The sequence below is a fragment of the Geotrypetes seraphini genome, chromosome 8 (assembly GCF_902459505.1).
Source record: "Geotrypetes seraphini chromosome 8, aGeoSer1.1, whole genome shotgun sequence".
NCBI lineage: Eukaryota > Metazoa > Chordata > Amphibia > Gymnophiona > Dermophiidae > Geotrypetes > Geotrypetes seraphini.
Genome location: NC_047091.1, coordinates 153,302,887 through 153,319,139, shown reverse-complemented (window position 1 = coordinate 153,319,139; position 16,253 = coordinate 153,302,887). Strand labels below are relative to the sequence as shown.

The window sequence follows — 16,253 nt, the reverse complement described above, 5'->3', positions numbered from 1 at the left end:
TTGCACAAGGCTAAATTTGGGGGACTGTCCGGTGGCGAGGACACAAAATTGAGCGAGTAGCCTTCGGAGACGATCCGGAGCACCCAAGCGTCTGAGGTAATCGCGGTCCATGCCTTCCGGAAGGACCGAAGACGCCCCCCGATGGGAAGGGGTTCTGGTGAAGGTGCGGAGGGGAACCCGCCCCGTCCGCTCAGCCCGTCAAAAGGAAGGCGCGGGCTTAGAAGGGCCCTGCGCCGGGGCTTGGGTTTGTCCCCCTCTGCCTCGTTGAGACGGACGTCTCGGAGGCGGTCTTGAGAAAGACGGGGTCGACTTCTGGGGGTACCGGCGCGGCGGAGGCCGGAAAGGTTTCTGCGGCGGGGGCCTAGGTTTGGGGCGGACCAGGGATGCTAAAGAGCGTTCCTGTTCCGACAACCGCTTGGTCGCCGCCTCCAAAGACTCGTCAAATAACTCGGACCCCACACAGGGCAGGTCTGCAAGACGTTCCTGCAGGTTTGGGTCCATGTCGAGGGTGCGAAGCCAGGCCAAGCGGCGCATGGCCACTGCGAGGGCCGACACCCTCGAAACCAGCTCAAAGGTGTCGTACACTGAATGGAATAGGTACAACCGCAATTGAGACAGGTTGGACATAAACTTATCGAATCCTGCTCTTTGGGAGTCCGGTAACGAGTTCCGATATTGAGGAAGGTCCTTCACCATCCCACGCAAGTAGGAGGAAAAGGTGAAGGAGTAATTTAGAACTCTGGTGGCCATCAGAGTGTTTGAATAGAGGCGACGGCCAAACTTGTCCAGGGTCCGCCCCTCCCTGCCGGGTGGAACCGCCGCAGAAACCCGTGAGGGCTGTGATTTTTTAAGGGCAGATTCCACCAGGAGGGACTGGTGGGAGAGCTGCGCCTTATCAAACCCTTTCGGGGGAATCGTCCTATACTTTGATTCCATTTTTGACGGGACAGACGTGCCTGTAAGAGGGCTCGACAAGTTCTTCAGCCAGGTCTGCAGGAGGACACTGTTGAGAGGGAGTCTAGGTACCTCTCTAGGGGGAGTGGGAAGGTCCTGTTCCTCTAGAAATTCCTTGGAATATTTGGAACCTACCATCAGGTCAATCCCCAGGGCTTGGGCCATGTCCTGGACAAAAGATGAGAAGGAGGACGGCCTAGCCTGGGGGGACGGGGTTCTCGACCGTCCCGCCGAGGAGCGGGGGGAGGCCTCATGGGAATACTGAGGATTCCTAACCGATCCTGAATCCCAGGATCCTCTCTCCACGGCCCTCGAGGGGGAGGGTGAGATCATCCTCCTAGGGGAGTCCCTGGGGGAGGATCCCGGGGTCCGTGGGGTCCTCTCCCGTTTCCTCGGCGAGGCGGCACGGGAAGACTTTCCCCGGGGTGAGCGGAGGAGCCTCGGATTATCGAGGCGCAACTCCGACACCTGCAGCGCCTCGCCCCCGAACGACGAGGAACGATCGCGCCGAGGCGAGCCTCGGGGTCGCTTAGGCTTCCTCGATCGGCGCCTCGTCCGAGGTCGCCTCGAGGGCGAGGCGTCCGGGGAAGATCCCGAAGCCGAGGAGGAAAGTCGGCGCACTCTGCGGAACTTTTCTTTTGGGCGGACACTGCTCTCAGGAGGCTCCCCCGAGGTCGAGGTCCGGGGCCGAGGCCGAGGTGGACGGGGCCGCAATACCCGAGACCGAGGTCGCCGAGGCCGGGGCTCCCGAGGTCGAGGGAGCCGAGACCGGGGCCTCCGAGGCCGGGGGCGCCCCGGCCGAGGTCGACGCCGCCGGGCCCGCAGCACGCTGCAGCACTTCCAGGGCTCCCGACAGCTCCGATGAGATCAAGGCTCGAAGGAGATCCTGGAAGGCCGGAATCCCCACGAAGGTGGGGAGTTCCGAGTCCGGGGCACACTCCCTGGAGGGCGACCTCGGTCTCGAGTATTCCCTCGGGGTGTGCGGAGTCGAGGTCCGATGCGGGGTCGGGGTCGACCCACCCGCTTTGGCCTGACTCGAGGATGGCTTCTTTGCTGAAGGGGATGGAACAGAGGACTTACCCGAAGTTGGCTTCGATGACGACGGCTTCGAAGATTAAGGTCGAAGCGACGCCGAGGCCCCCGAGGACGCCGAGGCCGAGGTCAAGGCCGGGGCCGAAGCCGAGGCCGACGTCGAGGCCTTGGGCGGCGCGTCGACGGCGAACAATTCCGCCATTCTGGCCTTACGGCGACGGAGGGCCCTGTTCTGGAAGGTAGCACAGCGATCGCACGAGGCTGTTGGATGTTCGGGCCCAAGACAGACAATGCACCACCGGTGAGGGTCGGTGATGGAGAGTAGTCTCTCACACCGGCTGCATTTCTTGAATCCCGTAACAGGACGGGACATCGACGAGAAAAAGAAGAAGGCCGGGAATGACCGACGTTCCCCGGCTCAGGCTTCCGGGAGCCCCCGGAGCCCAACGAAAAACAATTATTTTTTTTTTTTTTTTTTTTTTTTTGTAAAACGGACGAAAAATAAAGCAGCACCGCGATTAATCCGATCAATAAACAAACTAAACGCGGCAGCTAGAAGGCAAAAACACTGGAGCTCAGATCCACAGGGCTTTCTTGCTCCGCGGAAAAATTTGAACTGAGGACCACGAGGTGGGATGCGCCCTCTAGTGGGCAGAAGGCACGCACATGCGTGGTGCAGTGTGCAAACTTGAAACTTCTAGCAAGTTTGCTTGAAAAGCTGTCCGCGCCGGGGCTCCGTAGATGACGTCACCCACATGTGAGAATATCATGCCTGCTTGTCCTGGGATAAAAACAGTTTAAAATCCAGGATGGTAACTGCTAGTGAATTCGCACCACATATGGCCCACGGGACTCCCCTGAAGTTCAAAAAAATTCAGGGAAAGGTGTTTTAGAGGTAAGGGACCTTATCTCTAGCCCCAGAAATCTTTAAAAAACAAAATTTTCAGACTGCATTCTCTCTCCCCCCCCCCCCCCTTCAATAGAGAATAATGGGCTGTACTCACTTTGTTGTGCTGGTGCCTGCCTGTCAGCTTTCATTGCAGCCTGACTGCAAGGAGAAGACTTTCTTCATCAATTCTTGTCAGAAGTGATTCAAAGTGGAAATCTTCAGGCTGCCAGTTGGTTCAGCATTGACTGTGAACTCAACCCATAGGGACTAACAGGAGTCCCACAGCCTGCATTTAAGCCACTGGATAATCGGAAGGTGAATTAGCTCCCAGGGGAATAGTCCCTGAGCTTCCAAAATGCACAAAGCAGGCTGGCTCAACAGGTACACAGGGAGTTGCCCTGAGAGATGCAGACTGCTTTTGCAGAATCTGCATCCTCTCCCAGGCAGAGTTGTCCCAAACTGGGAACCTCTAGCACCTAAGCCTCATAAAATGGATAAACACTGGAAAACAATAAAACTGAACAGAGCAGATTAGAACACACCTTCTCAGCTCACTTGCAGAAGGCGCTATGCTCCACGGTACATAGACTAAACCGCGTGAGACAATGCTGAGCAGACAATCGCATGCAGGACATCAGCACGCTGGATTAAAACACTATTTTAAAGTACTCCCATTGTGGAGGGAGTTGGGGGGAACCCCCCATTATAGAGAAAACAGCCCTTTGCCCTCTTTTTTAGGGAAAAGTTACCTCTGTAATAGGGGAACCCCCACGGGAGTGCCAACAGTTCTAAGTAAAGTGTGGGGGGGGTTCCCCCCCTCAGAGTGCTTTAAAATAGTGTTTTAATCCTGTGCGCTGATGTCCTGCATGCGATTGTCTGCCCGCGGTTTTGACTCATCACCATGCTCCACTAGTAAAGGAGGAAGAACTGAAAGACATCCTTCTGTAAGCAGCTCGCAACATGAGGTAATTCACCTAGTATGTCCTTGCCTCAGAATCTGGGTTTCTCTAAAAGCAAGCAGGATATAAATCTCATCCCAATGACACTGTATGTTTGTTTTACAGTCACAGAACAAAACAGCAGAGTGTTTACACAGCATTTGAATTAGTTTTGAGCGCTGGACTTTAAGTAACAAATCTAAGAATAAAAAAAGTATTTTATGAGGTAGATTAAAATGCAATGAAAACATGTTTAAGTGCATATGTCAGTGTTGTATACAAGTTATCTGTATCCATTAATTGTTGAGAACGATAGCAATCAGAGCAGCAACCCTAAAAATCCCTGCAGACACCAAAGATCATTTAACTCACATCAGCACTGATCTTTAAAAGGCTCATTTTCAGACACTTTAAATACATTTTACTTTTACTTTTCTGTGTTTGAAATATTAATATTTTAGGAATAAAAAAAATTTCTATGAAAGCTGGAAGGAGTATGCCTGGTCTTGAAGTGGAAGAGATGAGAGCATCCCAGGGAAAGGAAGAACCAAAGCTTGAAATCTCCAAAGTTGCTGGATCCATGACCACTAGGAAGCATAAGGCAGTGTAGGTTGGTGATTCCCTTCTAAGGGGTACAGAGGTGTCCATCTGGCTACCTGGTGCCAAAATCCAAGATGTTTTGGAGAGCTTCCTGAGACTCAAATTATCCAATGTTGCTCGTCCATGTGGCACCGATACTGTTAGGTACCCCTCTGAACATGTCAAAAGTAACTTTGTGGCTCTGGTAGAGAAGGTGAAGTAGTCAGTTGCACAGATGGTATTCTCATTGATCTTCCTTGACAAGGATAAAGGCCTGGGTAAAGAAATCCACATCCTGGAGATGAATGTGTGGCTTTATGGATGGTGTCAAGAGAGTATTTAGGATTCCTGGACCTTGGGATGATTTTCCAAGGGCTGCTGAAGAGGGATGGTGTGCACCTAACAAAGAAGGCTGGTGAGTAGTCAGGAAAGCAAATATGCAAATGGAAAAAAAAAAGCCAAAAGTAAAATTGGATCAAGATACTTTTTAATAGTATTAGTGAAAGGAAGTGCAGAAGTGGTGATGTGAGACTCAATGGTAAAGGGGAGAAATATGTAGAAGTTGATAAAGATAAGGCCGACTTGCTTAACAGATATTCCTGTTCTGTGTTCACAGCTGAAACACCTGGAGTGGGACAGAAGACGAATGCAAATAGTGATGGAGGTGTGGTAGACCTTGGTCACTTTTCTGATTATGTTTCATGAGGACCTAGCTAAACTGAAGATAGGGCTGGATGGTGTACATCCAAAGGTACTGAAGGAACTTAGGGAAGTTCTATGATAGCTAAATGAATGAAAACACTTTTAGAAACAGGATAGTGACATCTCTAGAATCCAGTAGAACCTGAGGCAACATGGATTCACTACAGGCAGATCTTGTCAGACAAATCTGATCAATTTCTTTGACTGGGTGACTAGAGAATTGGATAGAGGAAGTGCACTAGATATGGTTTATTTACATATTTAATTTACATTTTAGCAAAGCCTTTGACAGTGTTCCACATAGGTGTCTAATAAATAAACTGAGTATGAGCCTCAAAACTGGTTGAGTGGAAGGTGACAGAAGATAGTGGACAATGGAGATTGCTTTGAGAAAAGGGATATTACCAGTGGTGTGCCTCAAGCTTGTTCTTGGGCCTATTCTTTTTAACATTATTGTAAGCAATATTGCTGAAGGGCTGTCACATAAGATTTGTCTCTTTGTAAATGATACCAAAATCTGCAAGAGAGTAAACACTCCTGAGATTGTGAACAACATGAGGAAGGACCTAGTGAAGCTTGAAGAATGATCTGAAATTTGACAGCTAAGATTGAATTCTAAGAAACCCAAGGTCATACATTTGGGCTGCAAAAACCCAAGGGAACAGTACAGTTTAGGAGTTGAAGAACTTCTGTGCATGTAAAAAGAGTGGGACTTGGGTGTGATAGTACGTGATGATCTAAAGCAGTGGTTCCTAACCCTGTCCTGGAGGACCTCCAGGCCAATCGGATTTCAGATTTGCATGCCTGTCACTTCCATCATATGCAAATCTCTCTCATGCATATTAATTAGGGCTAGCCTGAAAACCCGATTGGCCTGGTGGTCCTCCAGGACAGGGTTGGTAACCACTGATCTAAAAGGTAGCCAAACAGGTTGAAAAGTAACTGCGAAAGCTAGAAGGATGCTAGGGTGCATAGGTAGAGGTATGGCCAGTAGAAAAAAAAAAAGTATTGATGCCCTGTATGAGACTCTGGTGAGACCTCAATTAGAAGAGATTGTATACAATTCTGGAGATTGCACTTTCAAAAAGATATAAAAAGGATGGAGTCAGTCCAGAGGAAGGCTACTAAAATGATCTGTGGTCTTTATCATAAAGTGTATGGAGACTTAAAGATCTCAATATGTATACTTTGAAAGAAAGGTGGGAGAGGGGAGATATGATAGAGATGTTTAATTACCTACATGGCATAAATGAGCATCAGGTGAGACTCATTTGAAAAGAAGCTCTGGAACGAGGGGGCATTGGATGAAGTTAAGAGGTGACAGATTACTCCTGAGCCTAAGGAAATACTTTTTTTACAGAAAGAGTGGCAGATGTATGGAATAGTCTCCACTAAAGACCAAGATTGTCTGAATTCAAGAAAGCTTGGGACAGGCCTGTGGGATCTCATAGGGAGAAGAGATAGTGAATGCTGTGGCTTGACAGACTGGATAGGCCATTTGGCCTTTATCTGCCATCATATTTCTATGTATTCTTGCCACTTTAATGCAAATCATTACAGATCTTCTAATACCGCAGACAGGACTGGCTGTAGCAGTCCCCATCTTGGAACACACCCAGCCCTTTAGAGTGATGAACAGGGCCAAAGACAACAGCACATGATGTATAAGGGACTGAAGCAGCTGGACGAGTGGGGATCCAGGGAGCCTGACCTCCATCAGTGTAGAAATGGCTCAAATGGAACTTTTCTAGTACAGGCTACAGAGCATTAGAAAATCTTACTAGTCAGGTGAAAACTGCAGCACTAAAGTTAAACATGATACTGCTTCTTTGAACAGATAACCCACACAATCACAAATCTCTGAACGCTGCACATTACAATTTTTCACTAATGAAATATCATGTACCCTCTGCTTTACCCTGAGTAGCAGCTGCATTTAATCAGAAATGGCAGAAGCAAACAAGCCAGAATTATTCATTGGCCCTGGAAGAGCTAATTAAACTGACAGCAGAAATCAGCTGGACCCAGAGGACGAACACTGTATGTACCTGTCCCACAGCACTAGATTGAAGACACATGGCATGGTCTTTCTTTCTAGTACAACATTTACCAGCTGCAAGATTCTGGTATCTTACAGGGTGTTTTATTTATTTTTGGACAGGTTTATACAATCTCAAATTTTCAATAGTGCAACCTGTGCAAGAAATGACAAACTTTGTCCTTACTTATAAACATCTACTATAGGCAAAACAAAGAAACCCCCCCACTTATCCATATTATAGATAAGTGACTATTCACATCTGTATATTACAATTTTCTTTTTAACAGCTCAAGAAAAAAACTCTACAATCTCTTACAACATTAACCAGTATTCAACTTACTGAGTAACAAACAGCACATATAGAAGCCTTGAGTGTTTCTCATTGTCAAGTTTACAGTTCAAAGGTGGTGTCATCTTAGAAGTGAGAAAAAATTTAAATTACTTTACTGCAGTATAAAAAAATATAAGATAATGAGTGAGATGGAAATGATTTGCACTCAGTCTCCATATCCATCTCTGATTAAGGAATTACAGTTTTGAAGAAAAAGGCTTTAGCCGTATTCGCAGCACACATTAGGAAAAGCATTAATACATTAAAACTGAACTTAAGTTAATTATAAATTATGTAAGAGTATATTTGTTGTAGCCTCAAATATAACATCTTACAGAGGGAATCAAAAGTATTCAATTAAATACCTGGGTATAAACACTATAGAAAAAGACTGTCATTGTTAAATGTACAGCTACTATTTTAATTCTTCTGTTTTAACTGCTATCCAGTTCATGCATGACTTCCAAGACATGCACTGTGCCTAACCAAAGGGGAACAATGTGGCAAGGGATCAGAATGCATGCTTAGCAAGGCAAATTAAAACCAACTATATATTCTTGTGTTATATAGGGCCATATTCAAAAACACATGCATTCTAGGATATTTTTCCCAACTCCCCATCCCAAGCCACAATTTACCACAGAAAACCCTGAGTACTGTCTGACTGGGAAAAGGGAAATAAAGCAGCTTCTGAGAATTTTCTAGTACTCTTTTTGTTCTTGCTTTAAAGTTAGGGGACCAAAAGGAAAGCAAACCAGGAAGTACTACAGAAGCAACACAGGAAAAAAGACAGATGCACCATCTTAAGGATTGCTGGCCTTCCGGAATCTTATTTCCAATAAACTTTAGTCCCAAAAAGCACAGCTACACTGTGCACACAAGCAAAATGTTAAAGTGTTGAATTCTTTGGAATCTGTCCCTGATTTATATGGAAACACGCTTCTACAGCTTATTTTGAAACACCCAAGTCCTTAAGCATTCTGATGTCTATGCACTGTTGAAATTGCTGATGCTCTGTGGGTGAAGCTGCTGCCACATTTGCTGTTGTTGCACTGCCAGCTGCTGTGACTGGTCTGACGTTGACAGAAGATTTACAAGTGGTGACACACAAGCTGCAGGAATGATCAAACCTGCAAATTGACAGCATACAAGAAAAACACAAGCATTTAGTTTCATGGCCTTTCAGACAGGTAGTGTACACTTCTCCCTCCATATTCAGTGTTTCAGCATTCGCAGTTTCGATTATTCACGGTTTTTAGCTTGCTGACTCCTCTCCCCAAATTACAATAGCTTGCATAGTGAAAACGCAGATTCCAAGCGTTTACAGAGAAAATCGTTTATTCCCAGCACTTTCTTCACTGTTTTGCGCCTCTCTTTCAGGAACAGGCTAGGACTCCCATCATGTTATTCGCGGTTTCACCATATTCACAATGGTTTTCAATAGAAAACAGCAAATAACATATGAAAAAGTTATTTGCGGTTTTTCTGTATTTGCGGTTCTGTTAATCCCCTATCACAGCGAATATGGAGGGAGAATTGTATTCCACATTAACATCTAGATCAGTGGTCTCAAACTCAAACCCTTTGCAGGGCCACATTTTGGATTTGTAGGTACTTTGAGAGCCTCAGAAAAAATAGTTAATGTCTTATTAAAGAAATGACAATTTTGCATGAGGTAAAACTTTATAGTTTCTAAATCTTTCCTTTTGGCTAAGTCTTAATAATAATATTGTCATTTATAGCTAAAGAGATATAATCAAGAAACTGTTTCATTTTACTTTTGTGATTATGCTAAACATACCGAGGGCCTAAAAATAGTACCTGGCGGGCCGCGAGTTTGAGACCACTGATCTAGATCAATAGCTCTCAAACCATTGTGCCCAAGGGGTGAAAGATGTGTCACAAAAACTTGGGTGTACACACAGCCTGTGTTTCCTTTACAACCATCAATTTCTACAAGCTGGGAAGAAAGCAATCTTGAGTCAGGTTCTTGAAATCCCCATAATTGATCCTTATTTCTGCTTCCCCACAACCCCAATAATAAACTTTTTGCCACCAGCTCCATCAAAAAAATGTTGCAGGTTCTGTTTCCTATATAATTTGTGTGTTACTTCACAGTATCTGGCAGTGGAGGGATTTTGTGTTACTGGGTGAACAGAATTTTAATATATATCTGTTTTGTTCTATAACATCTGGGACTGATGTGCTGCATACAGGTTTTTTTTAAAAAAATATGAAATAGGCACAGTCATACTACAGTAAACTTACAGTTAAATAATGAAGTATTTAAGCAATGCTTTGTTCAGCTGTGAATTAGTGTTTGGTGTGTAATATACATGAATGCTATCTCAGGTGTGTCACAACAGAAGAAAGGTTGAGAAACATTGCTCTATGTCAGTGTCCCGCAGGCTTTCTCGAGCCACGGCACACTAAACATAGTGGCCACGGCTTAAGGCATCTGGAAGTGCATGGATGTTGCCGTGATGCGACATCACAGCAACATGCGCAAAGGCCCTGAGACACCAGTGGGGGGGGGAGGGGAAGAGAGGAGACATGCTGGCGCTGACTGACTGACTACAGGACGTGCCACGAGGCACATCCTGTAGGCAGTCAGCCGGTGCCTCTCCTCCTCCCCAGAGTGTTGCGGCACACCTGAAATCTCAGGAGGCACACAATTTGCGATACATTGCTCTATGTGAATGTCTTCATGTTTTGACAACACCTGTAACCAACTTGAATCTACATTATAAACCATACTTTTAACAAGTAACTTGCTGCAGAAGTATACCGAGATTGTCAAGTCTGGCTAAAAGGGTGTTCCTTGAGACAGCACCCTCAAAAACATAAATCATGTCGGATTACTGTTCCCAGGATAATCACTTTTTACAAGATGAGTACTTTATTTGTATCTAAATTTCTGAATTCCTTACCAAACTTTTTCATGAATTATTGTATTTTTCTAAAAATATTAGTAGACCTAAAACAAGGGTGGTGTTTTTAAACTCCGTGGTGGAACTTTAACCACATGAGTAGTACAGCCGAGGTCTGAAGAATGCTGAAAGTCTGTTTTATAGCAGTGACATATTGGATTGATTTTAACAAACTGACAAAGGAAGAGTAGTGGTTCTGGACTAGCCTTCCACTGTGAAAATTAAAGGTTTGGCGTTACCAGTGAAAAAGCTGGTGAGGGAATGGGGGGTGTATTGGATGCTAAGATCAAATTATGCAAGTGATGCATTGTTTTTTGTTTCTTTGTTTTTGGTTGTTTTTTTTGGGGGGGGAGGGGTTTCACAAGCCTAAGACCTGAGTTATCAAAAGGAAACAAGGAAATTTGAGTAGTTACAAAAAAAACCAATAACCCCTTTGAAGACCAAAATTGAATCTATACTCCACTGAGCACTTGTTATTTCTAACTTTAAATATTTTGAGCAACTTGTATATGCTGTTCTTTAGGCATGCAATGTGCTCTCTGGTCTTTCTATGTCCTTGAAAATGATATGAAAGACATTCTCACCTACAATCCTTTGCCCATCATCAGTCCGTAAGCGAACTATCTGCATTTTCACATTTGTTCCACTCACAGAAGCCAGGACACCTTCTACTTTTGTCCAAACGCTGAGTACTGACCCACACAAGACATAGTATGTACGGCAACGTAGCCCAATTTCACAAACCAGTCCTAGGCTGGCTTTTTTGCAGTTTCCTCTCCTGAAAAATGACAATAGTTTCAGTTATAAAAGAGACTTTGGTTTTTAGTTCAGAAGTGTTACTTATGCAACACAAAAACAGATAATATAAAAAATGGGGATATTTTAACTTACCTGTTAAACTTCCTTTTCTTGAGTCTTGCCAGACCAGGCCAGTGGATTATGTTCCCTCACCAGCAGATAGAGCCAGAGAAAAACAGCTCAGAGCTGACTTCACTCCACTTACAGGGGGTTTAATACTACCTTCAGTTCCTCAGCATTGTATATCAAAGCTAAACCAACTGGAGGCAATTCTTATGTTTTGGGGTTCCAATTCATCCCCAAAGTCAAACCTGATACAGTCAAAGAAATCAGTTCATGGTTACTATCCCAAGAATGAGAATTTTATACACCAAGGAAACAACTACCTTCAGAATGGGCTAAAACACAATGTTAGCTTTTGAATTTGTCATGGCTTCTATGGCTGGGTTCTGGACCGGTTTCACAGAACTCAAGGAAATGAAATTAACAGAAGTCCAAATTATCTCTCCCTTGTTGTCCATGTCAGACCAGTCCAGAAGAGCGAGATATACTCAGGCTCTACTCATACCAGGTGAGAGGAAGCCATGATAGCTCTCAGAACTCCTACACTTAAGAGGTCCAACTTCTCTAACTGCATACCTAAGCTGAGGCACTTGGAGAAGTACAAGAGAAGGGGACTGTCCTACCAGCAACTCTACTGTACCTTATTAGGTAACATCAATAGAAAAATAAAAAAAAAAATCCCAAAATTTAAGATTGAAGACCTTACTATTTGCTCAGGCATATGGAGCTCAGTATTGATATTTTTTGTATTTTTAACATTTCTATTTTAATCTTTCTTGATATTTTTGTAAACCAATTTGAATAGTTCCATACTGGGATAATTTTTTTTTTTTTAATAAATAAAAAAGGATCTCTGTCCAGGACTAACTTTATGAGGCATGTTGAGCTCTGTATTTGGAATAACCTGTATTGGGAGGAGTGGCCTGAAGTCAGCCTCTGAATTTTGGTCCCTAAAGTTCCAGAGTTTCTAGACTGATAACTCTCGCAGAGGATGACACTCATTTGAGACTGCCATGTCTACCACTCTGCACTGGAGTTCCTGAGAAGCATGGACAAAACAACATGGATGTATCGAACTAGCCCTGACAAGGCTATATGGAGCTCCAAGCATCTCTTATCTCTATCATGCAAGACTCACAAGCTGTTAAGTCTTGTGTAAGGACGTTCAAGACCTCCCTCCTCTGCATATTGTTCCCTGCAAGAAAGTTACCATAGCCCCAATGCAAGAGGACTCAGTCTGAAGCCACTGCATTCAGTTGCCTGAACAAGAGACTAGAGAAAAATAAAGAATCTTCAGACTCAAATTTTTCTGCTAAGAAGGTCCCTGAATACAGGATGGTCAGGATGTTTGTCAGCAAGTTACAGGGCGTGAGCCTTGAAAACGCGGGAAGCGAAACATGTTGGCTTTTCTCCCTGGCTTTCAAGACCACATAATAAAGCTGCTGTTTATTCTCAAGTATCTTTTGGAAGTTACAGTGTTACAAACCTATTACAAGTTTATGCTGCTTTAAGTTTGAATAGAACCAGTGAGACAGCATGTAAAGCTTAGGACAATGAGTGATAGGAGTCCTGGTGTCTGAGGTTTTTAAGTCTTCCAGTACAATATTAATACTTAAGACTGGTGTTTGATGGATATATGTTATCTGTCTTAAGGAAAATAATTGAGCTGGGTAAAAAGTGGTTTAATATGAAGACAGGTGTTGAGAGAGCTCATTCAAAAGTAAAGGTTTCAAGGCTGTGTCTGGATAGAAACATCTGAAATAATAGGAAAGCAGAGGGGCAACTGAAAGGAGCTATTGTAAGGGCAACAAACAATTCTGTAAGAAAAGTAAAAGAAAAAGGAAAAGAAGGCTGCTTTAGTTCTCAAAGTAGTAGCTCAGAAGGTAAAGAAATTGGTCAGCTTTAAAGAACTACAAAGATCTCAGAAAGAGGAAGACAGGCAAAACTATCAGGAAAACTTGAGAGACTGGTCTAGTAATCAGGAAAGCAAAGATATAAAAACAGAAGAAAAATAGGGGGAGAGAAGACTAATTTTTAGATATATTGTTATAGAAAGTGCAAAAGTGGCACTGTGAGACTCAAAGATAAAGAGGAGAAATAGCTGACATGGTAAAACGGGGTGACGGGAGACTAATTTTTAGATATATTAGTTATAGGAAGTGCAAAAGTGGCATTGTGAGACTCAAAGGTAAAGGGGAGAAATATGCAAAAGCTGATAAAGATGTCTGAATTCCTTAACAAATATTTCTGTTCTGTGTTCATGCTGAAATGCAGGTCTGCAGAAGACAAATGCAAATAGGGCCAGAGGTGTGATAGATCCTGATCTATTTTCAGAGGATTGTGTTCGTGAGGAGCTAGCTAAACCAAAGGTGAACAAAGTGATGGAGCCGGATGGTGTACATCCAAGGGTTCTAAGGAACTTAGGGAAGTTCTGGTGGCTCTGGTTGACCTTTTCACTGTTTCTCTAGAGAGTCGGGAGTGCTACCAGAGGACTGGAGAAGGACAAACATGGTCTCTCTCTACAACTACAGGCTGGTAAATCTGACTTCTGTGGTAAGTTAATGAAAGTGCTTTTAAAATAGAGAATAGCGATGTTTCTGGAATACAGGATCTGAGGCAACATGGATTATCTAGAGGCAGGTCTTGTCAGACAATCTGATCAATTTCTTTGCCTGCGTGACCAGAGAATTGGATAGAAAGTGCGCTAGATGTGGTATTATTTAGTTGCTAAGTGGCAATAGTTTGCAAAAGATAATGCTCAGCATGTGGAGAACCCCTTGCTGCTTTGGGAGACCACTAAAGCTGTCATTAGGGGTGAAACTACTGCTTATGTGGTGCAGTAGGGGAAGGCGCAGGGAATATGTGAGGGAAGTGCTGTATTTGGAGAAGCAGGTGGAGAGGTTTAAACGCATCTGGCTCGGGATGTGTACTACAGTGGCTAGGCAGACTTGCAGACTGTTTGGGTGGCTCTCAATTCTAAGGTACACGAGCGCTTCATTCAGTCGGATTGCTATTATAAGCATTGTTTCTATAGTTTCCAAGTTTTATTAAAATTCAGAAATCAGAAATTCTAAGCGTTTTACAATATTTAAAATGGGGGGACGAACAAAGACTAATTAGACAGGACATAATATAGATGCACAATAAAACAAAAAGGCAAGTTTGGAGAATTACAATATTTAAAAGAAAAGCAGACATAGAAGGAAAAGAAACAAGGGGGGAGGCCTATTTAATGAAGTAGCTAAAGAGGAGAAAAATCAAAAGTAAAGTAGAAGGCGGAAAGAAGAGATCATTATTCAAAAGCGCCTTTGAAAAGGAAGCATTTTAGTCCTCCTTTGAACTTGTCCAGGCTTTGTTCTGCCTTAATATTAATTGGCAGTGAACTCCAGATTGTAGGGGCCGTTACAGAGAAGGTGGTAGCCTGGTGAGTGCCAATAATTTTTAGATAGGGCATGTGGAGAAGGTGTTGAGTGGCAGATCTCAGAGCTCTAGGTGGATCATGAGGAATGAGGAGTCTGTTGATGAAGGTGGGTTCATTGGTCTCTTGGGTTTTGAATGTTAGGATGGCAATTTTATAAGTTATTCTATGAGGAATCGGGAGCCAATGAGCTTTTTTTAAGAGAGGAGTGACGATCGTATTTTTTAGAATTTGTTATGACTAATGGCAGTACTGTATTTTGGATTAACTGAAGACGTCCGATATCTTTCTGGGATATAACTTTGTACAGCGAGTTGCAGTAGTCTATTTTTGAGATAATGAGAGTGGATCAGAATATTTAAAGATTGTTGGTCCAGAATAGTGGCTAAAGATCTTATTCTTAGTTTGTAGAAGCAATTTTTGACTACTGTACTGATTGGGGGGGGCATAAGTTAACTTACTATAGTATCTATAATGACACCCAAGGTTTTGGTTGAGCTGACTAATTCAATTGGAGTGTTGTTGATGGATAGATTTGGTAATTGCATGGGAACATTGTTGTCCAGACTGACTCACCCACAGGGTGATCCCCAGGTATGTAAGGCATTGCGACCTGAAGGGGCCATGATCACGGAGAGCAAAAGGATTACTGAGTTTGCTCAGTACTATGAGCATTTATGTAAGTCTCAGGTGATCCCTACAGAGAAGATCGGGTCATATCTGACCTTATTGCAGGTCCCAGGCTTGCGCATAGAGGAAGCACAAGGGCTGCATACTTCTCTAACAGAGGTGGAAATAAGGGATGCCAAATGGTGGGCTCCTTTACGAAAAGCCCCAGGGCCCGATGGTCTCTCTGCCAAATTTTATAAATTATTGCAAGACCATATCTTCTTACTGTTGGAGGCCTATTTTGCCCAGGTCCTGCAGTAGGGATCCTTTCAGTTACATGCTAACTTATCCATCTTTATAGTATTGCCAAAACCTGGGAAGGATCCCTCGCTTATAGACTCTTACAGGCCCATATTCATGGCTAAAATCTTGTTCCAGCGTTTAGCTCCGCTGTTACCTAGGATTAACCACACCGACCAAGTGGGGTTTGTTCAGGCTTGTCAAGCAGTATGGAATGTGTAGAGGGTGATGGCAATTTTGGGACAGGCAGCTGCGAAATGTCAGAGTGTACATTTGGTGAGTTTGGATGCACAAAGGCATTTGATTGTGTGCACTGGGAATATTTATTTTGGCTTTTGGAATGTTATGGGAGGGGGGGCCCTTTCTGGATATGGTTCGGGTGTTACACGAGTCCCTAAGGTCAGCTGTTTTAATTAATGGGATATTATCAGGAGTGTTTGCTTTAGGCAGGGAGTACTAGGCAAGGCTGCCCCTTGTCTCCATTGCTCTTTATCTTATCATTGGAGCTTCTGCTTGCTTGTATCCATTCTGATAGAGAGTTAAAGGGAATGATGGTAGAGTGTGAGCCTGTCAAATGTTTGGTGTTTGCGGATGACTTGATGTTGAGCATGTCCCACCCCTATCCCTCTGTGGTACGCATGTTGCAGTTGGTTCAGCAACATGGGCGGA

General features: G+C 44.0%; 1 protein-coding gene across 2 annotated transcripts in view; it reads right to left on the bottom strand.

Annotated features, from left to right (window-relative positions):
* Window positions 1-7,221: 7,221 nt before the first annotated feature.
* The window catches only part of SBNO1 (strawberry notch homolog 1), a 199,999-nt gene continuing 190,967 nt past the window's right edge, over window positions 7,222-16,253 (bottom strand). For both annotated transcript variants that reach the window (XM_033956400.1, XM_033956401.1), the window contains 2 exons: window positions 10,981-11,174; window positions 7,222-8,596 (listed from right to left, as the gene is read on the bottom strand). In XM_033956400.1, the coding sequence (XP_033812291.1) occupies window positions 8,454-8,596; window positions 10,981-11,174 (337 nt within the window). In that variant the 3' untranslated portion in view covers window positions 7,222-8,453. The remainder of the gene's footprint in view (window positions 8,597-10,980; window positions 11,175-16,253) is intronic.